Source organism: Xenopus laevis, chromosome 6L, assembly GCF_017654675.1.
Source record: "Xenopus laevis strain J_2021 chromosome 6L, Xenopus_laevis_v10.1, whole genome shotgun sequence".
In the NCBI taxonomy this organism is placed as follows: domain Eukaryota; kingdom Metazoa; phylum Chordata; class Amphibia; order Anura; family Pipidae; genus Xenopus; species Xenopus laevis.
Genome location: NC_054381.1, coordinates 102,375,650 through 102,402,623, shown reverse-complemented (window position 1 = coordinate 102,402,623; position 26,974 = coordinate 102,375,650). Strand labels below are relative to the sequence as shown.

At 35.7% G+C, this 26,974-nt stretch overlaps 1 protein-coding gene across 7 annotated transcripts in view; it reads right to left on the bottom strand.

Moving 5' to 3' along the window:
• carmil1.L (capping protein regulator and myosin 1 linker 1 L homeolog) overlaps positions 1-26,974 on the bottom strand; it is a 165,402-nt gene that overhangs the window by 7,122 nt on the left and 131,306 nt on the right. For 3 of the 7 annotated variants that reach the window (XM_041566338.1, XM_041566340.1, XM_041566341.1), the window contains 8 exons: positions 24,279-24,454; positions 21,801-21,888; positions 20,697-20,846; positions 14,985-15,002; positions 7,995-8,061; positions 6,957-7,153; positions 5,225-5,334; positions 2,882-3,326 (listed from right to left, as the gene is read on the bottom strand). In XM_041566338.1, coding sequence (XP_041422272.1) covers positions 2,882-3,326; positions 5,225-5,334; positions 6,957-7,153; positions 7,995-8,061; positions 14,985-15,002; positions 20,697-20,846; positions 21,801-21,888; positions 24,279-24,454 — 1,251 coding nt within the window. The remainder of the gene's footprint in view (positions 1-2,881; positions 3,327-5,224; positions 5,335-6,956; positions 7,154-7,994; positions 8,062-14,984; positions 15,003-20,696; positions 20,847-21,800; positions 21,889-24,278; positions 24,455-26,974) is intronic. The other 4 variants (XM_041566342.1, XM_018267832.2, XM_041566339.1 and 1 more) reach the window with 3 other exon arrangements.

The following is a 26,974-nucleotide window of genomic DNA, read 5'->3' as shown; positions in this document are numbered from 1 at the left end:
GGATGGAGGGCACACCAAAATGTTCAATTCAAATTAGTGAGAGGTGCAGAAACAAATGTTACCCCTACCTCAGGTAACCCATATCACTGATTCATTTGCATGTTTGCACACTCAAAACAAAAACAATTTGGCAAAAAGGGTGGTTTAAAAATCAATTTTTACTCTTTGTTCAAGAAAAACATTTTACACAGACAATGCCTTACAAAACATGGCATAATTTAGACAATGTTAAAAAGTAGCATAGAATATCAACCACCCATTAGTTAAATGCAGCAAGCAAGAAATCAGCAAGGGAGCGGATACACCTACCAGAAAAATGAGAATGGCCCCAACGTTTCAGCACCAAGGCCTTTGTCAAGGGAATCAAGGCCTTGATTTTGGGGCCATTCTCATTTTTCTGGTAGGTGTATCCGCTCCCTTGCTGATTTCTTGCTTGCTGCATTTAACTAATGGGTGGTTGATATTCTATGCTACTTTTTAACATTGTCTAAATTATGCCATGTTTTGTAAGGCATTGTCTGTGTAAAATGTTTTTCTTGAACAAAGAGTAAAAATTGATTTTTAAACCACCCTTTTTGCCAAATTGTTTTTGTTTTGAGTGTGCAAACATGCAAATGAATCAGTTATAGTAGAGCACAAACAGCTGCACAGTCAGCACAACCTGTACAACAGGGAAGGAGGGTGACATTCTGATTGGGGAAGATGCCAACTGTTATCTTTCCATCGAAGAACCTATATATGTATATATATATATATATATATTGCAGTTGGTCTATTTTGGAGGAAGCTACGCCTCTGTAAATCTTCATTATTCTCCACCTGAGCTGTTCAAGTATCACAGATTAATCAAGCTTTTATAGAAGAAGTAAATGAAACAAGGCTGTAATATGACCATTGGAGCCTAATTCCGTTTCTTTGATTTATGATCACTATCTAATAGATGTCTTCCTCGTTTTCTCTTTTTACAGATTCTGAAATTTTCTAACCAGTTAGTCTCTACTAAGGGTAAGACGTATATACTATAACTTAGTTCCAATGAAGCTGTATTTATGAATCTATTGCTACCTAGAATAATTCGAATGTGACGTGTGACATTTGCTTTAGTGGAATTAGGCCCTAAGGGGCAGTTTTTCACACTAAATTACTTTTTCAGTGTTTTACTCTTTTGTATTACTTATATGTGTAAATATTATATATTAACTTTTTGTATACACTTTTAGGTATTTATGGGACTGCCACGTTGTATCCAGTATAAAGGACTTTATTATCTTGAATTTTAGCAATATTGTATATATATTGGATTTTTGCTTACATTGAATCTTCATTGGTGTTTAGGAGGTGGGGGGTGTGTCTACAGACCTCGTTGAGGTGATTTAAACGCTGTAACTCACTTATATTACACACTTGAAAAAGGGCAGTTGCGCCCGAAACATGTTGTGTGTGGATTAAAATAAAATTTGGCACATTTGCAGTTATCCTGCGATTTGGTCTTTTGTTCCAGACTACAGATATAAGGCTGTAATATGAATAGCCATTTGTAAAGTTTAGTGTCCTAATTGTAATTAGTGCCACAACGTTATTACCGTTAGATAGGATCCTCCATATTTATCAGCAAAAACATGGGAATTATATATTTATATGAGGGAAATTCACAAGTTTCTGTAAGCAAAATGTCTGCTGAAGTAGAGGCAAAATCGTCTTTTAGAAACAGGTAACATGTTGACATTATGAAAAATGCTTAGTTAAACAAAGGTCAATGCTTTCTGTTGTAGAAGTACTCCCATTTGGTTTCATGCTGAGAATCAGCCTCATATGAAGATTGTCACTGCAAGAGCAGGCATGTTGAAGAAATGGAAGATAATATTTTGGTGGGAAAATACATGCAAAAAATGCAAAATGGTCTCCCCAGTTGCTTACTGGTTCATGCTGCCCAGTCTACCAAATAAAATGATTTAGGGATTAATTCCAAACTATAACACTAGATGGTGCTATGGAATCATCAGTAATTATATTTTAAAACCAGTATTTTAGTCACAGTGACCTTTTTACTCAATTTTAGGAGCGGGCAGCTTGAAAAAGAATACTTAAAGTATAAAACAAAAAATGAAACCCAGTTTTACAACAATCCTATGCTTAGGTAAATGATTTAATTATCCATATGTTCTTAAAAGATTATTTCTGTAGATTGAGTATATTACATCTGATTCAAATAGCAAACACAAAAAGAAAATAGATACACAAATCCCAGATTCAGTTCAATCCCAGGAGTTGGCCCTACCGTAATACCTTATTGTGCGACTTTAAACCACCTGATGACCAAAAAGTGACAATTTTAATAATTTGCATATTTAAATTAGGGTTCAGGCTCAGAAAAATTATTTTGTGCCGGATTCATTCATTATTTTGTGCCGGTCAAATTGTAAAATTGTGGATTAGGCGCATCCCTAGAAAAAATATGATGGATTAAGCCATTGCCAGCTTCCATGATAACCATTGGAGAGCATTTAGCTGAGGTTTAAAGAACAGCATTTGTGAGAGGGCCAAAAGACATCCTCTTGCCAATATGCCTGATCAGCAACAATAAAGCTTAAATATATTCTCATTCCATATCATGTAATTTAATAAGGAAATTCTTCATGCATATAATCATTCAGCCAACATTCAGTGCAGAAATGCACTTAACTGTGGAAGGATTAACCTTCTGCATTACATGTAACAGTCCCTGACCAGGAAACAATGCAAGTAAAAAAAAAATTCCCTATGTCTGGTCTGCTGAAAACCAAACCAGTACATTCACTCAGTGTAATGACACCCACCCAGGCTCATATCTATTTGTGCTACACTAATGATAAATAAATGATCATAATGATAAATGCATTACCTTATTAGCTGCTCTTTTTTCCTGCTTAGCTTTCATCTCAGCTAGCAGCCCACTTCCCATTACTTGGACTCCATACCGCCTTCCAGATTGTGGACTACTCTTGCTGTCAGTTCGTTCGGTCTTTGTAAGATCATCAAGGTTCTCCTCCAGAGAGTCTGGTGTTTTCACCTCTTCTGATCTCTCCGTGCTGCTGCCAGCACTAGCACTAGAACTCACTGTTCCGTTGCTCTCTGCCACTTTCTCTTTCTTTGTTGTATCAGGAGCAGGGCTTTTAAGTGAGGCCTTGGGTGAAGAGGGCTCCTCAGTAACCATGACGGTCTGTGATCGCTCTGACTTGGATCTAGATTTAATTAAATTGAGAAAGCCGCTCTTTCTAGATTCTCTTCCCTTTTTTACTTCCCATTCGCCAGCATCTTGCGATTCTGAACTTTTAAAGGAGTGTTTCCTAACAGAGAACAAAAACGTAACTTATATAGTAATAGTTAACATGTATGATATATATTATTAACACAAAAAGGAACAAAAGGTTGGGTTAAGCAGGTGACAATGAACAAAAACAGGGAAAACAAGGTCAGGAAAATATGTGTGGTAATTGAGGAGAATGAAAGAGTGTGTTCAGACAAGAGAAAACACACACAGACACAGTCAGATCATACTTACTTCATGCAAATTATGCCCTTGTCCCAACTAATTGTAACCAAGGTGCTTCAGTAGTTAATGATAGCTTTTAATAAACCTCTGAAACCCACCAATAAAAAGCATTCTATAGTGCCCCCAGCACAAAGGTGACAAGGTGTTTTTTAAATATATGGACAGTGAGGATCATTCAAAACATCAAAATTCAACATCACATGGAGAAATAACCATTGAGTAGATTATCTCTGTTAGCACATGAGCACAGCAAAAGCAAACAGGTTATATCGATTTATATTTCTACTAATGCTTTTTCAGCCCGGCCTTAATATCCTTCTATATAGTAAGCTACAATTTCAGAATTCTCTTCCTAAGAATTTACTTTATCCATTCCATTATATCTGATTAATATTAAGTGTTTTTAGCTATAATGAGAAACCATTGCTCATTTATTATTAAACAAACATTTACTCCATACTAGAATTTTCCAATAACTCAGCAAGTAACTAAGCAACAGAGTGAGAAGTCTTTGAGCAACAGTGAGCGTTTATTATACACTGTACCATTCAATGTCCACTGTTGTGGTGCCAAATACAGTCCTACAACAAAACTGGGGTAGGCTCAATGTATCTTATACACAGGGATAATTTATCATTTTTGAGTGATAGCAGCCCTAAAAAAATCTCAGCCTCTGAACTGGTTCCCCACGGCTCCATATATTGCAGAGTCACCTTTTCACACTCGTGACATTACCAGTATACAGTAATGTAGCGATGAGCATTTATATTCTACTGAGCTTACAGGCAGTCACCAACAGAAAAGGGACATACCAAGATTAGTGTTCCTCCAAGCACTAAGTGGAGGGTCAGTTTTTTCTAAATCTAATGCTTAAGTGGCTTAAAGAGAATGTTAAATATAATATGGTATCGTTATATTGCCTATTCTAAGCAACTCCCAGTTGGTGTTACTTTTTACGCTTTAGGGATTAATTGCCATACTATTCTGCCACTCTTCAGCAGTCACCACCTCTAGCAACCAATAATAGTATTTTGTGTAATTTTTGTTATTACAACCATTTATTGATTATATTTCTATAGAGGCATGCTCATAAATGTTCCATTCTGTGTGCCTGGTTGTTAGAGTAAGTATTTATATTCAATATTCAAACCAATAACAGATTGATTTAAAATCAAGTTAAGCATTATTTAGAGAGTAAAGTATCCTTTTCATTTTTCCTTTAAGGCAACAGCACTTGCATTGCTTCTTAGCATCTCATCCCCATGGTGATTAGTAGCTTAATGGGCCGGAAACAACACTGTGGAATTCTCACTTGTATGGCAGCCATTTGCAAGAGCGGAAGTTGCTTGCAAGGTCATTGTGCTGCAGTGAAACAGTGTTTCCCATTGCCAGAGGCCCCTTGCTTTATAAGTAAATGGGGGCAATTTTGACTGTTTAGCTCTCTACCACTTAGCTACTAGACAAAAAAAAAAACTAATTCTATGAGGACAAACTCAGTGACTTCACTGAATAGAAGAACCCAGAGACACAGAACCAGTACATTGAGTGCAAGCACTGTAAATACTATAATATGTGGCACATAAAGGGCTATGGCTGGAATAAAAAAGGATTTTACTTTTACATATGACTTTTATTGCGATATTTGGAACTACATCTCCTGCACAACCACATTAATATTTTTATTCAACTTACTTTGACTCCATTTTAGTGACTTTCTTGCTGAAGAACTCATCTACGCCTTCATCCACCCTGGCCATGAGTCCATTCTGTTCACCATCTGGGGGGGCTTCAGCACCAAGCTGCTAAAATAAACAATATGAAGCGTTCTAGTCAATTCTTCAATAACAAATACAGTCTTGTTTCAAAGTTTGTAACTTGTATTTTTGTGTGCATGTTGAAGGTTTCGAATACCTACATCAAACCTGTTAGTCTTCAAATTTTGGGCAACTATGGGCAAAAAGCAATTATATATAATGAATGAAAACAGTTACAAAATCTATGCTTCAATCTAACACACTGCATATTAGCAAAACAAACTTTATACTAGATTGTTGATACATGTCATGCAATGACTGTAGAAACTAAAGTGTAGGAAACCTGTTATTTAGAAACCTTCAAAATAAAGGCAACAAGGTTCCCCATAATGTCCAGTTTTAACAAACTATCTTCATTTGTGATTTATTTGCTTTTCCTCTAAAGTTAAGACAACATATTGTACTTGATGGTACTATCTATCCCCTCTGTACTCTTTTTTGAAGTGCAGAGACCAGCGGCATTAAGTGCTTTATCCAATACAGAAGTATAAAGAAGATCGGCGAGCACTCCGGAAGCCTCTTGTAGTAGGTAAAATTCAACTGTATTTCAAATACATTAAAATAATAGCATCCTGACGCATTTCGTATCTAAACGATACATAATCATAGTTTAGATACGAAACGTGTCAGGATGCTATGGTTTTAATGTATTTGCAATAAAGTTGAATTTTACCTACTACAAGAGGCTTCCGGAGTGCTCGCCGATCTTCTTTATACTTCTAAGCACACACACCCTTGGCTACGGGTTTGGGACAATGCACCCGGACCACTTGAGACGTCGGGTGAGTGTCATTCCCTTTTCCAATAGTGGTTTTACATTGTACTCCACATTCAGGTGTTAGACCTGGGGTTTTTACACCCAAGTCACTTTTGTTACAGGGTGAGAAAGATTTTGTTACTCATCCGACGAATATATATTCATTAAATATTCTATTCTAGGACTGTGCAGCTTTAAATTCCCTTATCAACTTGATCCAATATTGGCACTCTTAGGGAAGACACATGTGGAGATTTGGGGAGATTTAGTCGCCCGTCGACAAATCGCCTCTTCTTCAGGCAACTAATCTCCCCGAACTGAGTTCCCCCCAGGTAGAATCTAAATCGCCTGCGGGATGGCACTCAGTTATCTAGCACTTGTGCCCCTGGGTATGGTAAATGATTTAAAGATTTAAATAAAGATGCAACACCGGTTTCATGTGGGAATGAGACTGATTTGTATTTCTAGATCTCTTTCTGTGCATTGTTAAATAGGAGCTTCAACTCTGAACTGGACTTGAAAAAGCAGCTTGTCTAATTGTAGCACACAGAGACTTATGTTTAGTTTGTGGCTCAGATAAGCTGATTTACATATTTGTGTTTGGATAACAATGGCTGTAGAAGAGTAGAATATGCAACAATATTGCCAATTAAAGGCCTGTTATTTTTCTGATCCTAATAAATGCAGGACACATTCCAGCAAATAAATTGTTTGGTATCTGTTTTACCTTCCTGAAACAAACAGTGCAAAATATTCCCAAAAGCTAATCCTCCTGCAACAACCTAATGCATAAAGAACAAGGCATTTCTTAGTCACTCTGGGAATTGAAGAACAGTGCAGGGTATGATCTTACTGTGGTTTTGCTTGGTTGCTGCTTCTTCATCCTTTTGGGACGTAGTTTTGTAAAATGTTCTAATTTTTTGCTTTCTTCGGAGGGTAGCTCTGCCATCCCACTAGATGTCCGTTTGTCTGGCCTGCTGGATGGGTTGGGAGGGTCCTCAATATGTATTGGGACATCTACTAGAGCTCTGTCCAAATCAAATTCCATCTCTAAAATTAAAATATCATAATTAATCTCTATGCTATGTCTACACTAGCTGTAGCCAAAAGGGATAGACAAAAACCAAGCTCTTAGACATACACAAGACTACATAAAGACGACATAGAAAGCAAATTATTAGCAGGTACAGTACTACATTGTTTGCCAAATGGGCAAAACAACAGAATTATTGTTTGCCTCTATTAGTTGGGCCCTTCTCCCTCTCTATAGCAAATCATATGCTATATGTGCTTGTGATTCTGTTGCCTAGGTGCAGTAATCTAATATATAGTATGCAAACTAAATATAGTCCAGACCAGAATAGTCAAGACAATTATATTTCCACCTTCATAATATGTATAAAAATATGCAACATTTAATGCCATGTTAGCAAAGGTTTAAACCTAAAAACAGTGAAAAGTGAAATACTGTCATTTTTGGATTGCAAATGGACCCAGTAAATGAAAACTCCCTTGCATGGGCTGCAAAGAAGATGAGGCACTGGTGGGTATCTCCACAGATAAAAAGGAAGGTGTACAAAGAACAAATTCAAGTTTATTTCAGTGTTATTAAAATAGCAACATGGTGTTTGTAGCTATGCACGATAAAAGTAATCATATTACATGACATATGACTGAACTTCCTGAGCTGACAGTTGCCAGCTCTCTCTGAAAGAAACTAACGGCTTTACTAGCCTTGTGTACTTTTCAGAAATGATTGAGAATGACCTTATCGCCGCTCTTTGTGATTGTGAGTGGAATGCAAAATATAGGTCATGTTTTGTAGACCAAGACACATCAAAGTTAGTTGGCTCCTGAATTATTTAGGCACACATTTGTTCACTGTACTTACCAAAAGCTCGGGAAACTGGGCGAAGCATTCTGCTGTGAATGCTCTTTCTCTTTGACTTGGGCGTCATCTGGAAAAAGAACAGTAAATAAAAGTGTTCTTAAGATATCAGATAGGGCTTGCTATTATCTACAATAACATTTGATGTGAACATGTTTTTTACATTCATAAAATAGCATAAATAACAATAAGGCTACATTTACAGTAAATCTCTCATGTGGTCACTTACAAACAACATCACTTGGGAACTAATTAGCCATCTTAATGAGGCCCCAGACTTGTGCACTAAGGTCAAAGGTGACCTGAGACTAAGCTGTTCTGCCTTCTGGGAGTAATAATTGAGACTGGCTTTTATGTGAAGTGCTCTGTATTCCAGGGGATACAGAAATGAATAGCATTCATAGTAGGCTGCTTTCTGTTAATCCTTGGAGAGAAGCGTCTCTCAATTGCAATGTAGAGAGTTGATTCTAGTCCAACCTCTATAATGTATATTGCTTTTAAAATAGAGCTCAGCCTGCCTAATTGCGTCTTATGAGCAAGGGACCTTATCAAACTTTTAATACCAATGTAAGAGGTAGGCGAGAATAGCTAAATATCACTTAAAGAACAGTGGCAATTAGCATCAGCAGGTTAGGGCTAGTACTAGATGGTATTTTATGATTAGCATATATCTTTGCACTGTGTTTAACACATGCAATACAGCTGATAGTTTTGATACCCAGTGGGTGGAAACCTATGGCAAGTTGGAATTCATATTGGTCAAATTTTACTTACAATAGCATCAATGATATTTACCTTTAATGGGTGGAAAGTATAAAAAGTCAGACATGGAATACATTTTTCCAAAAATATTAATGTAATATTGTAGCTGCCTTTACTATTAGAATATCGATTTTTTTAAAGGCTTGTGCCAGCCTCCTTTGATGTTTCTTAGATTCTTTTAAAGACCTACTTGAATGAGATACATTTTTTTGTCATAAGCTAACATTAAGAACAGGTATAACATAGTAAGTGAGAAGTTTGATTGCATATAGTGAACACTGACACAAGCTATCAGGGGCCAGCATGGCCTTCCAGAGTTTAAGAGTATCTTCCCAGTGGGCCCAGCCTTAGCCTGCTTGAATCTAGAAAAATAGCCAACTCCTCTGTTTGAATTAGCTTAACATTTTGTAGCTCCCCCCCCCAAGACCTAACCATGACATTTTTACACAAAACAATACAATAAATTTAAACAATACATTTACATAATATATATTAAAAAAAAGTTCTTTAGGCAAACAAACCACAGATAAAACGTCAGCTTTGAACACATTCAGCCCTCTGCTCTCTGCTGTGTCCACTTCCTACTATTGCACTACATGCAATCTTTAAATTAAATATGCACATGTGAAAAATGTTTACATTGCTCATGTTTTCTCCATTTAAGATGTTTTATACATTCCCCCAATAGCCAATTGCCAGTGGTGTAACTACAAGTGGGCACGGTGCTACTGCATCCAGGCTCACCGCTCAATTGGGCCTACTGGGGATATATCACAGCGCAATATGAGTTTGTCAATATAAGAATTTCAGATCAGAAAAGTTTTACATTTTCCCCTTTTACTACTATAAACATTATCTAGTTACAGTAGAACCCCCATTTTACGTTTTTCAGGGGACCAGGCAAAAATGATGTAAAATCCGGGAAAATGTAAAATCAGGGAAATGTGTTAAAGCAACTTATTGTTCAAGTACTCAAAGGATATAAGCAAAGGAGACAGTTATACTTTGAAGTACAATATTTACTGTGTTAATGACATAGGTTAAGCATTTTAGCATTTATGTTACACTAGGGGGGGCATGTGCAAGGCCTCTATGACAGTCACATACACAACTTAAAGCAATAATGATTAGTGCATGACTGTGTGAGGTGCAGGCTTATCAGACCTGACTATTTACAGACAGAACCATAGCAAAATGCATCTGGTTAGTATTTCAGAACTCTTAATTTCACTAATAACACGAAGAGAGGACAGACATTTCTAGGACAACATTAAGACAACATTTTTATGCAAAATCCGGGAAAACCTTTTATAAAATCAAGGAAAGTTACCCATTTGAAATGCATTTTCAATTGGTGGGAACATAGAAAATATGTGAATTGCAGAAAAACTTAAAACCAAAAATTGAGGTTTCACTGTATTTGTCCTGACCCATACATAGCATAGAAAACAAAGGATTTATTTACACTATTAGTATATAAAGTATTACATTTTTCAAACAGAAGAATATCGTTTCTCCCCTGACCCTAAGAATTAACTGGATAACAGTGTGCAATTTTAGCTTTGCCATATTTAATGCATAAGTTCATAGACATGGTTTCGTGATGCCCCTGGGGCCTTTTATTTTTTGTGTGAATCATTCAGGCTTCACAGCAGACTTTACTTTTATCCACATTCAGCACTGCACAGATTTGCATACTGTATGGAGGGGAGCTAGAAGGGCAGAGATAACATTTATTCCATTCTAGTTAAATGTGGATGTAATAAAAATAATATTAAGTAATGCTGTGCCTACCACATTTAGTAAAGATGGGGGCACGAAGAATAATTAATAACAAAAACAACAAAAAAGCCATCTTTTGCAAACAACTAGAATTTTTTAAATTCAGTTTTTTGAAAAGATTGTTTTATGGAATGCACTTCCTAGCTTTGAAAAAAACACATCCTGTTGCAGTTTACGGGTAAAATTCTAGCTATATGCAATAACAGCAATGATGCAAAAAAAAAATTAAAAAACATAACTAGTACTAAAATCGGATGCAAATTGCCACAGTTCAGCACCCATGCACCATGTGTGTAATTCATGAAAGTAGGCAGAATGAAAGCTATTGGTGCTAGGAGTAAGTTGCAAAGAGCATGAAAAGTGTTTTAACAAAGGGGTGTACACACCGTTGTACAAGTATAACAAAAGTTCAAAGGATAGGGCTTGTGTTTAACATACTTTCTGCCTGTTGTTTTACTCATGAAAAAAAGTAATTTGCCATTTCTTGAGCTAAATGAGGCACGCAGGGAAATTAATGCTACTCCATGTTTGCTCCTTGTGAGGTAGAAAATTAGATTACCAGTATAAAACGATCTCCCTTCATCCCTTTTACAACTGTTTTGCCAGCAGAATTCCAGTATACAGGGGGGGGGGAGATTATTTGTGCTCTGGTGCCTAGTGGCTTGTTTCCTGTTTTTCATAGAAAACTTTCTCCTATAATGAGATGTTAGCCTAAAGGGTATCTGAAATCTGCAAAATGTCTAAATGTGCATTGTGTTTCAAGCATAGGCACTGGATATTTTTACTCTGACCCATGCACCTGCAAGTGTAAATATCTTCCATACCCCCTGGTTTAAAGCCCAACCTGTGTTTTGCTCTAGCCTCCTTTATTATGGTCACAATTGTCCAGGTAGAAGTCAAACAATCCAGAGGCACACAGAGCTGATGCAAGCAAGGAACACCTTGCACTGAACTTCCGCAATAAACATCCAAGGTGTTCCTTGCGTGCTCTGTGTGCCTCTGGATTGTTTGACTTCTAGACTGGATTTGGGGTTGATGGACCTCTACAATTGTGCACCAGACAGCATTGTAATTATCTTCTACAAGGGTGTGAGAGAGTCAGATCTCTATTGGACAAATGCCCAGGTAGCCATTTCTTTAGCAGTAATTTTTGTTTTAAAGTGACTATGTCAATTCATAATATACTAAAAAAAAAAAAAGTGGCATCATGCTTTAGCAATCCGTTTACAGGTTTAGTGAATTATCATGGTCCCAAAATCGCACAGCACACAATCTATATCCTCGTCTAATTGTAGGCACAGTAATCCTACGCAACATTTCACCATTGCATAAGCAAACCTACCTTATCAGTACCCAACAAAATACAACTGGAGTTAAGAGATATGATTTTTCTGTATCAAGCTGGTCAAAACAAAATCTGGAGAATCCACCAAAATATTGTCACAAGAAAAATAACTTGTGCTGTTTGTTTGAAAAGGAAAAATTAAACATTTGCTCAATTGTTCTCATAAAACAATTAAAAAGAAAATCCGGTGTTCTCACCAGAAAAAAAGGCACGTGACTGGTCTGTGTGAAACTGAACCTCACCTTTCTGAAGTTTAAAAATGGCTTAAAAAAAGACATAGGGGTATATTTATCAAAGAGTGATGTTAGAGATTGCCACAGACCTCTAGAGTGAAATTCCACCACTCTCTATTAATTTCTATGGGATTTTTAAGAGTATTTATCAATGTGTGAGAGTGAAAGTTCATGCTCTGATAAATACGCCTTTCAAGATCCCATAGAAATTTATGGAGAGTGGCGGAATTTCACTCTAGAGGACTGTGGCGATCTCTAACTTCACTCTTTGATAAATATACCTCTTTGCTTTGGGGCCAGTAAATTTTAACTACAAGTCAGAAGTGAGAAAATGTATGTATGAATACAATGTATTACTAAATGTACTGAAACATTTTATTTTAAATAATAATCCGCAATTATTGAAACAAGCTTGAATCCTTTCATGATACATGAAACTTACAGAATGTATTCTGACACATTTCCTAGAGACAAATACTGCCTATGTGCACAGGAATTCTGATGAAATAAATGCTGTTTAACAATCTCCTACAGCTGTCATTTATATCCGCTGGATTTTTTTTCCAACTATAGCTTTGCTATATTCCTCCCTTCCTGGGCCATCCTGACTCCACCTTTCTCTTCCATATTTTCTGACAAGGGAAACAGTGGCTGAAAATGTAAAGCACATCTTTCTAAAAGAGTTAAAGGATGCCTTTACATGTGCAGGCAAATCTACTAGTGAATAGATATGCAAAGAGTTTATGAAACAATGCCACCCTGCCTATCATCTCTTTAATACTGAAATTCTCATATATGATATAATAATGATCCAAATTGTATTTTTTAGACATGGACAGGAGTAGGTCTTTATGGCAATTTCCTTCCAAAGGAAAACAAACGGATCCCCTTGTGATGATAGGAAGAATACTAAGTAGCATTCTTCATCTGTAGTCAGTGAATATTATTTAGCATTAAAGACCTGAAAATTTGTTTTCATGAGATTTCCTCTATAACACAGAGTAAGGATCAAGAAACTAATCTCTACATTCATAATCCAGTCTCCTCTCAAGATTTCAGCAGTTCACAATAGGGAAGAAACATATGAAGCTCAGTTTTTTATACCACCAGCATTATGTATCAAATAATGTAGTATTTTTACTTCAGGGTGATCAAGGGCGACAATATTACTAAAAGGGTAATACATGAGGGTTTCCTGAAACCCAGATATAGCCCAGATGTTATCTGGGGGACCCAAGATTAGTCTTAGAATTATTTATCTTCTGTTAGAACCCAGAAGTTCTTAGAACCCATAAGTTAAGAAGGTCTGCTATACAAATAGATGTAAACTTGCCTATATATGTGTTTGCAAGTGTGTGTATATGAGATGTGTACAAATGTGTTCATATTTTTTACTGAAAAAAATAAACTTTCTTATATATTAAATATGTGTGCCTCATGCTGCACACAAAGCACTGCTTCAAAACAAAAAAGAGTCTGTAACACACACTTATGGAATTATGGGACTCATTTATACCCCTATGGTCAACTATGCAATAAAAACCCACTGTATCTAGAACATACAGCCTCAGCCTATAGCATAATTCAAAGCCACTTATACCAACTTGCAGACAGCCTGTTTGATCGTTTCACATCTTATCACTGCATGAAGCATGAGGTATGTGAACATCTATTTATGAAAGTTCCCACTGCATGCCTTGCATGATGATGGGCTCTTCAGCTTTTTAGCTCTTCTCAAGTGTGGCGATCTTTCTTCTTGGTTGCTATAGAAGTCCTATTCACTTTAGAAGCCACACTCCAATTCTAAAGAACTTAAACCAGGCTTCTGCAATTTTGGATATATGTATATGGCACTGAATTATTAGACTGTATCTGTTCTATTAAACCAATGGTTCTGGGTGAATAGTTGGACAGACACATTAAGGAGTGATCTTTATGTCTCCTCCCATGAGCGTTAAAGGAAAACTATATCCCCCAAACAATGTAGGTGTCTATAAAAAGATATTGCATAAAACAGCTCATATGTAAAACTCTGCTTCATTTTAATAAACCATTTTGATAATAATATACTTTTCTAATAGTATGTGCCATTGGGTAATCATAAATAGAAAATTGCCATTTTAAAAAATAAGGGCCGTCCCCTGGGATCACACGATTCACTGTGCACACAAACATACCAACAAGCCATATTTGTTAGGTCACATGAGCCAATTAACAGACAGAGTTCCGTCTTTTGCTTCAACACTTCTTCCTGTTACAGTTAGAGTTGCAGTATTTCTGGTCAGGTGATCTCTGAGACAGCACACAGACCATCACAAAATGGTGCCTCAAGGCAAGAGATGTAAAAAGGCAAGATTTACTTAAATATATAGACCAGTTTGGTAAGATTCTTTAATATGCCACTTAATATGATGTAAACTATCTGTTACTTAGGTGTTCATTTTGGGGGTATAGTTTTCCTTTAAACTCTATCATTTTTGGCAAAGCAAGTGTGTACCATAAGGCATGTGAGCACATTCTTTTGAAGAATTCACAGCATTTATAGAAAGATTTACAAATCTTGTCCCACCAGTGATTTGAACTTTATCTCCCAGCATTTTAGCCAGCTGGATGAAAATACATGCAATGCAGAAGGCTTCAAGTCTAACACTTGACCGTTGTAGAGGAAGATACAACCAGAATATATTGTTACCTACAGAGGAATCTCTCAAAAGGTTTCTGAAAGTCTATGTTGATGAATAATAATGGTTATTTCAGTAACATCAGAAAAATGCCTTTGTAAAAGACCCAAGAGAAAGGCATGCAGCAGAGAGGCAAATGAAGAAGGATAGTCTAAAAGAAGACAAGAAAACTGAAAATAAAAATACTTACACTTCTACAGCAGAGAGTCTCCAAGCAGCAAAAAGAAAAGGGACAGGATATGAATAAAAAGGAAAGAAAGCAGGAAACATCAATAAAGAGCAGAAAGAAGCCAAAAACGTTAAATAAAAATAATAGTACGAAAGAAAAGACATAGTAAGTAAAATGAAGGGAGGCCCCTATTGCTTCTGGCCTTCAGCTTGTCATAAATATAATCTCAGACTCAGGGATCACGTGCCTTATGAGCAACACCACTCATTAATTCATCCATAACAGATCCAAGCCACCGTCTATTATAGTGATCTAATCAACACTGTACACACTGTAATCACATTATATAGGAGCGTTGTTATTATGGAAGTGCACCTGCATTGACTGGAACACACTGTCTATGCAAAATGAGACAGAAATAAAAATGCCAGGCTTCTGTTTCTTTTCACAAGAACCCAGGATTGTAAAATTGCATTCTTGCTTCTTGTTTTCATACACAGTCATACAGAATCCAGAGGAAGCAAGGCATGCAAATTGTGAACAAAGTATTAGCAAAATGTCATATGGGCCAACAGAGCTTAAAACCAATTTTCTTCTTCTGCCGCGGTGAAAGGAGGCAGAAAACCGACACGCTACTTTGCAACCCTTCAAAACCATATCATGTAATAATAATGGGATCACCACACTAAAATCAAAATAGTAACTACAGAAATGTATTTTCATTACTGATATATATCCCTAGAACTGTGTCAGTTTTTGTACTAGCAACTTTCTAAATTCTATGAGCAATGTAACTCTATAAAAATGGTATATACTGATATTCGTTGTACACCACCTAGGGCAAGGAAAGCTGGCAAATACCTGCTGTATTAGTTGACTAATAAACCCAGGGAAAGATTTATCAAAACTCTGAATTCAATATCTTGTTAACGTGAACATTTTTACAGGTAAAGTATTTTGCGTGGCATATGACACAAGTAATTTGATTGTAAAATTGAGATTTTCCAGATACACCCTCCATGAGGAAACTTTACATAACCACAAAGAGCTACTGATATCACATATACTTTGTGCATGTTTTATAAACTATTTCCTACAATAGCCCTTTTTTATATCATGTGCCCTGCTATTTAACATCACAACCAGGCTAATAGAACAAACAACTATACTATCTTCTTTCCCTTCATGTAAGTTATTATTTTCCTCTTGCTCCCCTTCTCTATCGACATCACCCACACTTCTGAAAGGTGTCCTGTCTTCCTTTATCTGATGGCACAAAGCAAAGCTATGTAGCAAGCAAATTAAAAAAGTGCATTTGAAAATCTCAATTTTTTTTTCGAATAAATATATCTTGATAGAGTAAGCTGAGGGACCCATTAACATCTAGTTATACCACTGATTAAAACTACATTATAATAATATAAGGATCAGAGCTGGAACTAGGGAACTGGGCAGAAGAGGCATATGCCTAGAGTCCACGTTGGGTGTGCTAGGCAAGTAACTCTCCTGCCTACCTACCCTTGTCAGGGCCCTCATTCCCCCTCATTTAACATTCTTCTCCACTTCCTTCCCCCCGTCACTCTCCCTCCCTGTGTTTCCTTGCGTGGGGGTGGCAGGAGGGTTGGCTGGCTTGGCCTGCCACATATAAGGATTTATGTTTTCTTGTTGATTCATCGAATAGGAGAAACAATAGCTTATCTGAAAACAGTTCCATCATGAAGTGCTGGCTCTTTCTGAAAGAACAGAATCAGGCAAAATGACCTAAGATGGCTGCCTACACACCAATATTACATCTTAAAAATATATGCTTATTGGTTCAGGAATAAAATTTTATATGCAGAGTGACTTATTTGCAGTGTAACAATGTAATTTTGAAATTAAAACTACACCATAAAAATATGACAGAATCCCTTTAACATCAATAAATCAAATGTCTTATCAAGGTTATTATGATGTGCTCTAGTATCATAGAAAACAACAGTACTGTTTAGAAACGCAAATACTTTTATAAAAACGTAAACAGAAACTTAAATAGTCCGTAAAGAAATAATCTCAGATTTTGAGGCAGCTATACAATGTCTTGTAGGGCTCTAGGGCTTAACTCGTAGCACATAACAAAAATGCTAAAAAGGGTCAAATGTCATTCATGGCTCTAAAGATGAAAAAAACACTAATACAAACAAAAAACTCCCACTGCAAATAAAGCTTTTATTGTCAAACCATGCACAGAATTATTTATACATATAATTATATATATATATATACTGAGATATATATACTGAGATATATATATATATCTCAGTATATATATATATATATATATATATATATATATATATATATATATATATATGTTTTCCTATTTTTGCCCACTTAATAGTGAAGGCTGGGCTTAACTGATATGTTATAAAGTCAACAGCCAGCGTCATGCTTCATTTCAGTGCCCTACAGATCCATGAACTTCCTAATTTATGATCTTCTGGGGCCAAAAAGACAATGTTCTGAAGTTCTGCCTGTCAGTACGTATGGATTAATCATTGGTGAGACAAAAGAGAGCCATTACATATTCTGCTTACCTATTTCTCCTTTTTCAAATCCTTAAAGTAATTGTTCAGTATAAAAATAAAAATGGGGTACAGAGCTGTGCAAAAATATTTTCAATTTAGTTAGTTAACCAAAATGTAATGTATAAACGCTGTAGTGAGGAAATGTGTAACAAAATAGCCAGAACACTACTTCCTGCTTTGCAGCTCTCTTGGTTTCCAATGATTGGTTACCAGGCAGTAACCTATCAGTGACTTGAGGGGGGGGGGCACATGGGTCATAACTGTTGCTTTTGAATCTGAGCTGAATGCTGAGGATCAATTGCAAACTCACTGAGCAGTTATGTCCCATGTGCCCCCCCATAAAGTTGCTGACTAACTCACTCACTAACAGAGTTAGAGAGCTGAGCTATTATGTTAGACATCCAGTCACTCCAGCCTTTATACATTACATATTTGGCTAACTATATAACAAATATTTCTTATTTTGCTCAGCCTATATATTTACCTAGTTTTTATTTTTACACTTTTCCTTTAATGCGTATCAAGACCATCACCTACATTGTAGAATATGCCCATCTAACTGTCTCCATCTGTCCCTATGGTTTATGAAGTCTTAGTGCAGTGTTTCTCAAGCTGTCATTTGGGAGCACAGGGATTTGCTAATCACCTTGCTTAATATATACCTCGAGGCCTTGCCACTGGCTCTTTGGTTCCCCTTTAAAGTACCACAAAATCTAGAGGACAGCTGCTTCAAGGTCTGAATATCATATGAACAATACATGACATGGGGATTGCAGACAGAAATAAAAATGTTTTCATTTTGTTGAAGCCTAGAAATGATATATAATGAGATGACACTAAATTGTTGAAGAGTGATATTATAGCTCAGACTACAAAGAAGCAAAAATACACAGAATAAAACTATTATTTATCACCCATAACTGGAAATGTCATTCTGAGTGTGATATGTTCAACAATATGGTGCTATTTTTTTAATGCAGCTAAACTCCCAATTAACTATGGATGTTTTACTGTATTTGCTTTTAAATTGTAAGCGTGCCAGTCAATAATCTACATTATGATCCAGCAATGTAACTAACCCTACACTGCCAAGTTGTTTGACGTATTTGGGGATTTTTTGGGGATAACAAGCTGTGTAACTTTAAGCAGTGTAGTTAAGAGGCTACTAAAGCAAATAAAGTAATGTCCTGGACTTGGCAGAAGCAGAATACAGTAGTTAGATTTCTGGATACCCTCCTCTGCCAAGTCCAGGACTTCCTGAATAGAATTGCATTGTCTTGATGCAATGGGAACTTGATGCATAGTTACGTAGTTAATTAGGGTTTCAAAAAACACAAGGGTTCACCCCGTGAATATGTCCGCAAACAGATCTATCTATACACTTACATATATAAATATATATACCAATACTTATACTAAACAAACTGTAGGTTTTTAGTATCACAATAGCCTTGGGTATTACGCATGGCCAGGAAATCATCCAAACCACTGTTAAAGGGATTTATAGAATTTGCCATCACAACTTTACTGCTCTCACTGTGAAAAACCACCTACACTCTTTCAAATGAAAATGCAATTCATTCAGACTAAAGGGATGCCCCCTTGTTCTTTGATCTTTTTTAAGGGAGAACAGACCCCCCTGCTATCTATCTATAATGTCCTCTAATGTACTAGTAATAATGAATAATGTATCCATGCCTTTTCTCAAAAGAAAACAACCCCAACCGCTGCAGTCTTTCTTCTATTGTAATTATTTTACCAGTCTAGATGCATGTCAGCAGGACTGGGGCCCAAAACTGCACTGCATACTCAAGATGAGGCCTTAAAAAGAGCCAAAATGATGTTTTTATCCTCAAGTTAATGCCATTTTTATGCAAGGCAGTACTTTATTTGCTTTTGTAGCCACTAAGTTACACTGCAAAGGATGCCCCAACACACTACCATTTACATTTATGTTATTTCTATCAATGTGCATAACTCTAACAACATTTAACCTCATTTGCAAGTATGCTGCTAAAATCCTGCATTGAAACTTTTAGTTTTGTAGTTTATTCTCATCAGCAAATATAAAAACATTACTTACAATACCCACCCCCAATTCATTAATAACTTAAATTTTAGTTAAAAATTAAAGAGCCACAGAGAGACCCCTGTGATACTCCACGAACAACACTGTTCCATTTACCACCACTCTTTGTAATCTATCCTTTAGTCAATAATCTGTCCAAGTACAAATATTATGTTTCAGGCCAATATATCTTAATTTAATTAGAAACCTTTTGTGTGATACTGTAGTAAATGCTTTAGCAAAGTCTAAGTAAATCACATCTACTGTCATCCTAGAGCCTAGGTTTCTGTATTTGGCAGCACACTCTCTATGCACTTTACTTACTTAATAAGAATAGGAGAAGAGAGCTACAGTATTAGGCTGGAATAGGAAAAAACAAATGCTTTACAGATTAATACATAATATGTTTTAGCCTTCATTTGGCTTTATGTTGTAATTAGATATGTTCTATATTGAGATTATAGTATACTCCTACTATAAATTGTTCCTGTCTTTCAGGCTAAAATAATTATTTCAGTTATAAATGGCAAAACAATGAGCTAGAAAGGCTCTACTGGCACCAGTACTGTTCTCCTTTCATTTACTTAAAGGAGACATATTGTGTGTAAACCAAGGATGTGCCAGTGTATTATACTCTTTCAAATATAGAAGGAATGTGCTTAAACAATCTGTTTTGCATTGACTTAATGAAAATGTATTCAAAAACCCTACTAATTCTACCCATCTGTTCCACTTTCTGCTGCACCAGACTGTGCAGAGGAGCCTACCAGCCAGAAGGAAGGCTGACCTGATAGGGAACTGAAGCCTGTCTTTGCTCACGTGGCTACAGGGCTGTGATTGGCTATCCCCCTCTTACTGTTCTTTTGGCAGGGAGTGTTAGGACAAGCCCATCCTTTATTTGAAACTTGGACAGGGACTGTAGATAATGGTTCATTAAACTACTTTTACAAATGCAACATTTGGGATTTACACAATACCTCAACTGTTATAAATTGAGATGAACCGGTATGCAATAATTCATTTCATGGACAAGAATGGATTGCATTTAATAGGTTTATTGTTTATTAAAAATGTGTCATAAAAATAAGTAACACTCACCATACATGTATCTAAATCCTCAAGACGGTCCATCTCACTAAAATCCTCTATTGTAATAGTGGATCTCTTGGCTGGCCTTTCTTCAACTGTTTCTATTTCCATGGAATCTTGATGTGGAAGTGGCTTGCCGCGCTTGGTCAGATGATCAGCCTTTGTATAAGCAGAAACATAAAAGCTTATTAAGGTCATCATAAATAAATAAGTTCTAATTCTGTGGTCTCTGAAGCACAGAGGCACGGTTTACCCTACTTGGTAGTCAACAAGTACCTCAGTGGCTGGCAATATTGTTTTTTCATGATGACTTCCTATTAAACCTCTTTCCAGATTTCAATTTGTGGGACACTAACCCCAGCAGCAAAAAAAAAAAACACTTCAAGCTGCAAAAAATATTGCTCTGTGAGACTACAACCTAACTTTTTTATATTCTGGCTCTCAAATTTATATTCCAGTCCCAGCAACCACGCCTGGTTGCTGGGGTAAATTGGACTCAAACAAGCAGATAAATGCTGCTTACCAAAAAGGTAAATAAATGTAAAAATACACACAAAAATAAAATATGAAGTTATAAATTGTTTTAGAATAGTAATAACTGCATCTGTGCTGTGTAGCACAAAGCAACAGTAGTGTGATGGGAAAAGCATATTCAATATCTGTAGAATTAACTCTTTCTTATCTATGTCTAACAAACATGCAGCAATTAAGAAAGGTATTGGCTTAGTATAAATAACTTTTATTTCATTATATAATAAATATGTTTTAGAGCACTGTGGGAAGCCTGAATAACACCTTTTTTTTGGTATAGTATTGCATACTATTCCCTATGTTTCTTGAACAGACAACAAAGTAAGTGGCATGTAAAACATACAACCCTGTAAATCTTTATAGTATAGACTGCTCACAGATATTGTCTGGGTAGAGCATTAGTAGTGGATGGTATGCTCATGCCAACTATCAAACCAGCTTGGGAGAAAAAATGTATATAAAAAAAAAACAGTATTCATGGAAAAACCTGGATATGTACATAGTGTAACTGACCATGCAGGGTCGCCCTTACATACAAATGAGACATCTTGTATTGCTGCTTATAAATACACATTTGCTTACCAATTTATGATGGCTATTTGAAAGTGCATCTAGGATTTCATCAACAATCCGGTCAGAAAGGAATGATGCTACGGTCAATTTCACTTCACTGTACAAATGAATAAAAGAGAGAAAGTGGTTTACAGTCTTAAACTTTGCTATGAGGTTAAAAAGGAAAATTTATTGTCAACGTTTTGGTTCTGTTATGGACCTTTCTCAAGACATTGAGAAAGGTTCAGAACAGGACCGAAACGTTGACAATAAATTTTCCTTTTTATCTGCATTAAGAAGTCCTGGAGTGCGTCAATTTTGGGAAACTATTATCTATAATATACGTGACAGCACCCAGGCATGAAGAGAACACTCTACTGGAGTGCACACAGCTGGAACTATATATAAGTCCAAACACCTTATATGTGTGAAACAAAACACTTCACACTTTACACGTATAAGGGTGGTGCTGGTGTTATAAAGTATAATGCACTGCAATTGTAGAATTTTTTGGAAATTATGGTTTGATCGATAAATGTATGTCATGTTAATATTGGGTTGTTAAGGTTTATGATGTAGGGTTTAAACCATGTAACCTGTATTAGTTAGGCATTAGTATATAACAGAACAGGGTTCATCCTATGTACCTAAGTTCTTGGTGGGTGTTTCAACTGCCTATCAAATGCCTTTAAATAGGCTATGATGCCATTAGCGCCAATGATGCTTGAGAAAGAGGTGGGAGCATCGCAACGTTGCATGTATCTTTGGCTTGGTAAAATTAGTTTTGTTTCATGCACATAAGGGAGCCCATTTACTAAGGGTCGAAGTGAATTTTCGAATTTAAAAACTTTGAATTTCGAAGTCATTTTTGAGTACTTCGACCATCTAATAGGCCTAAATTCGATTAGAATTGAAAAAACTTTGAATACTGTCTCTTTAAAAAACTTTGACACTTCGCCACCTTAAACCTGCCGAATTGCTATGTTAGCCTATAGGGACCTCCTAGAACCTATTGCCAGTATTTGGCTAAGTTTTTAGAAGACAACTTTTTTTTTGAAAATCGTTTGAATTGTTCGATTTGAACGACTTTTACATTTGAACGATTTGAATTCAATCGAAAACGGCTAAATTCACTCAAAAAAAAAAACTTAGACTATCGAATTTCTACAATTCGATGGTCGAATTTCGAAGTTTTACCACTTTGAAATTCGACCCTTAGTAAATGTGCCCAAGGTGTCTTATTTGTTTATATATATATATATATATATATATATATATATATATAAATATATATATACAGAGCCGAAACGACGATAATAAATTTTGTTCTTTTTGACACTATTTTGTTCTTTTTGACATATATATATATATATATATATATTTTTTATATAAATTATAAACACACAAGTGACAAATCTGCCATTTTTCTACCGCAACTGATGCAAAAAGGAAATGTAATACATTTAGAAGCTATTTAACAGGAAACTATTCCCTGAACATCTATAAAATAATATTTGATATAACAGCTTATATTTAAAACGCTGCTTCATCTTAATAAACCATTTTCATAATAATATACTTCTCTAGTAGTATGTGCTATTGGAAAATCCAATACAGAAATATGTAATTTTAATTACTATGGGTTGCCCCCTAGCTCGTACAATTTACAGTGTTCACACACAAACCAAGGGAACACATACATACTAGGGGTTATTCAAGACAATGAATGGGCAGAACTTATTTTTTGCGCTTATTCCAGCTACAGTTGGAGCTGCATTATTTCAGGTTATAGATGAGGGAGTTTATATCAAAAACGATATAAGTCCCAAGGCCTCTTCAAGTAAAAAATATTAATTTATTGTTATTCATATTAAAACAGTAGCTAGTACATACTACCCCACATACCCCACCTTACGCGTTTCGCACCCTCCGGCGCTTAGTCATAGGTGTATCTGTCAGTAAGGGGTCAGGTACAGAATTTAAACCCAAGTAATCCCGCCTCCTTTTTTGTTTAAAACCAATCAAGGGTCACAGGCAGTTATCCCTGCTTCGTATTTGTTAACCCATAATGCTTTATACAGGGTGTATGTACCATTTCAGTTATGTAATAGTTTAAAGTTATACATTGTATTCAAATTATTCACTAGCCACACAGGCTGGCTGATTAACTATATGGACTCCCGATTTTGAATTGAAATATAGATGAGGGAGCACAGATAACAAATATCATAAAATGGTGGTACAAGGGCAATATTTACTGATATATATGTGTCGCTATGGTAAGAGTCTTTAATAGGTCACTTATAATTATGTAAATTAAATGTTGGTTAAGTATTCATTCTTAAAGTATAATTTTCCTTTAATATTGATTACAGAAAGAAAACATTCGAATATGTTTTCTTCTAATGTGTTTTCAAAAGGTACACTGCAAAATACAAGCATTGTTTCTTAGTACCCTTTAGGAGGAACTTATTCTAAAGAAGTGTAGCATTCTCCATTGCACCATACCTTATTTTGTTTAGGATGTCAATTCCAGATTGTTCAAGCAAAACATTTTTTACAAAATTTCGAGGAATGGATATTTTCTCAGTGCTTGCTTGAATAAGGTCTTCGCGAATGTTGGACTTTTTCATAACATTTGGACACAGACTCTCAGCTGCATCAACCATTGATTCAAGAAGGTCCTATTATAATAAAATGAGAAATCATCAGTAACTTGAGTTTTTTTCTTTATGTTGGAGTACAAGACAAAACTGATTATACAACAGGTGTTTTAGGTGTCTTTCACGATCAGCACCTATTGTTTTTTTTTTCTTTGTGTAGTAATCTAAGAAAAAGGCTCATTTAGAAAAATGAAAGCATAAAACTTAACAGACCCAATAACCAAAAATACCATGTCGTACAGTACCACTAGCAAACGGTTTCATGCTTTGGTGGAGCTCCGTTTTTAATGCTACTTGTTCCTTCCATAACTGTTATAGTGATTTAAAAAGGCTCATTATTTCCTGCAGAAGTGTATGATATTGTAATGAACAATTCAGCCATACAGTAACCAGAATTTGCCAGAGACCTCTACTTCAGCATTGTCATGAGCTAAAGGATCATGGTTGGACTTAACTGGTTTTAGGATTACTCATTTACTGGACGAAAGCAGATCTACAATCATTCACTCCTTCATGTACTCCCATTGACAAGCACGGTGTCGGCCTGTGTAGAGCTATGCTGAGGGTATTTTGGCAGAAAAATGCAAACTTTTGGGTTTTCTCATTGAGATTAAAAGAATACTGTGAAACAATATATAATTATAATATAGAGTATATAGAATATAATTATATTCTGACTTGTGCATACAGACATAATCATTACGTTAAAGGGTACAATAATTTCATTCCAAATACCCAAACAGTAAGGGTTTAGCAATGGTCGATTTGATTTTTACCCAAAAAATTTTTGAGGGTATTTATCAGTCAAAACTCAAATTTTCGGGTTTAAAAAAAATCGAATTCTTCGAGATTTATTATACCCCAAACCTGGAAATAGCTCAAATCCAGAAATAGTCCAGCTAAAACCTTTCAAGGTAATGTAGAAGTCAACAGCAGAGTCCCTTCAACCATTTGAAGATGTTTCTAGTTTCTAGCCTTCATGACATTCACGTTTTATTCGGTAGGTTTCACTCGAAAACTCGTTTAATTAGAGCAATTCAAGTTTTTTTCAGGTTTTTCACTCCGATTCACGGATTCAGGTTTTTTTCAGTTTGAGTTGTGAGTTCATTCAGGGTATTAAAAAACCTCACAAACCTCTAAAACTCAACCTTTGATAAATAACCCACTATATAAAAAGATGTAAAGGTAATACATTTACTGGCTAAGATGATAAGCGGACTAATTATGACTAATGTGTTACTATTACTAGAATCATTTAAAATATATATATTTTAATACATTATCTGCAGCCAGCATTTAATGAATGACCCTGAACTCCATGCAAGATAACATATTGTACATTTATATGCCATAAATAACTCTTAGACATTCCGCATAGCCCAGGCAAAGCAATTTATGAATGAAGTAGCAGTTGTATATTCATACAGTAACTTATTTTCATATGGTTTTCTCTTGAGAGTAATTTGGCCTAAATTCAGATTAGCAGTAGGAGGCTAAAAAGTGGAATTTTGCTTTAAAGTAAAACTGATCCCAATTTTACAGAAAATTTTCACACCCATTTCCAGAATTCTAAAATAGTCTATAAAATACTGAAAATAGGTTCCTTAGGCAAGAATATGGCCAAAGCAGCTGCTTATGACTAAGAACATCAGCTCAAATGCTGCAACAGCCAACGATTGAAATACAGGTATGGGACCTATTATCCAAAATGCATGGGACTTCAGATTTTCCAGATAATGGGGTTAAAGAACATTTATTGTGCATAGGAATTCTTTTTTTTTTTTAACCTTTAAAACACATTCCTATTATTATTTCAGTGTTTTCTTCTGGTATATCCATAAGAGGCTGCAGTCTTAAATTGAGTTTTGAGTGTGGCATTTATAGAAAAATTGATACAGTGGCACAAATGTTTTTTTAGCAGTTTTTCTATCTTGTTTAGAGTGCATTTCACTTTAAGAATAAGAGAAGATTATAACATAGAAGAAATGTAATTTACAAAATAGATTACAAACTATTAGCATGATCTTTTAAGTGCTTGCACAGTCTTTTGCAAATTAACCAATGATAACGAGCACTGATGCTTTTTAATATACAAATTGCAGCAACTGTAAGGGATGCTGGATATATCTTATTAACTGTAGAGTATATATTTACAGTATTTGCATATTAGGCTCTAAAATGGAAATTCACAACAAAACATTAAGGGGCAGATTTATCAAGGGTCGAATTTCGAAGTGAAATATACTTCAAATTCGACCATCGAATGGCTATACTTCGAATGTCGAAGTTTTTTTACCGAATTTGACCGTTTCGCGGTTCAAATCAAACGATTCAACGAACGATTTTACTTTGACTACAAAAAACTTAGAAAAATGCATTAGAAGGTCCCCATAAGCTAACATAGCACTTCGGCAGGTTTAATTTGGCCAACTATTGAAGTCAAAGAGACAGTACTTCGATTATCAAATGGTCGAATATTCGAACGATTTTTACTTCGAATCAAATTCAAAGTAAATTCTAAGTTGTAGTATCCTATTCGAT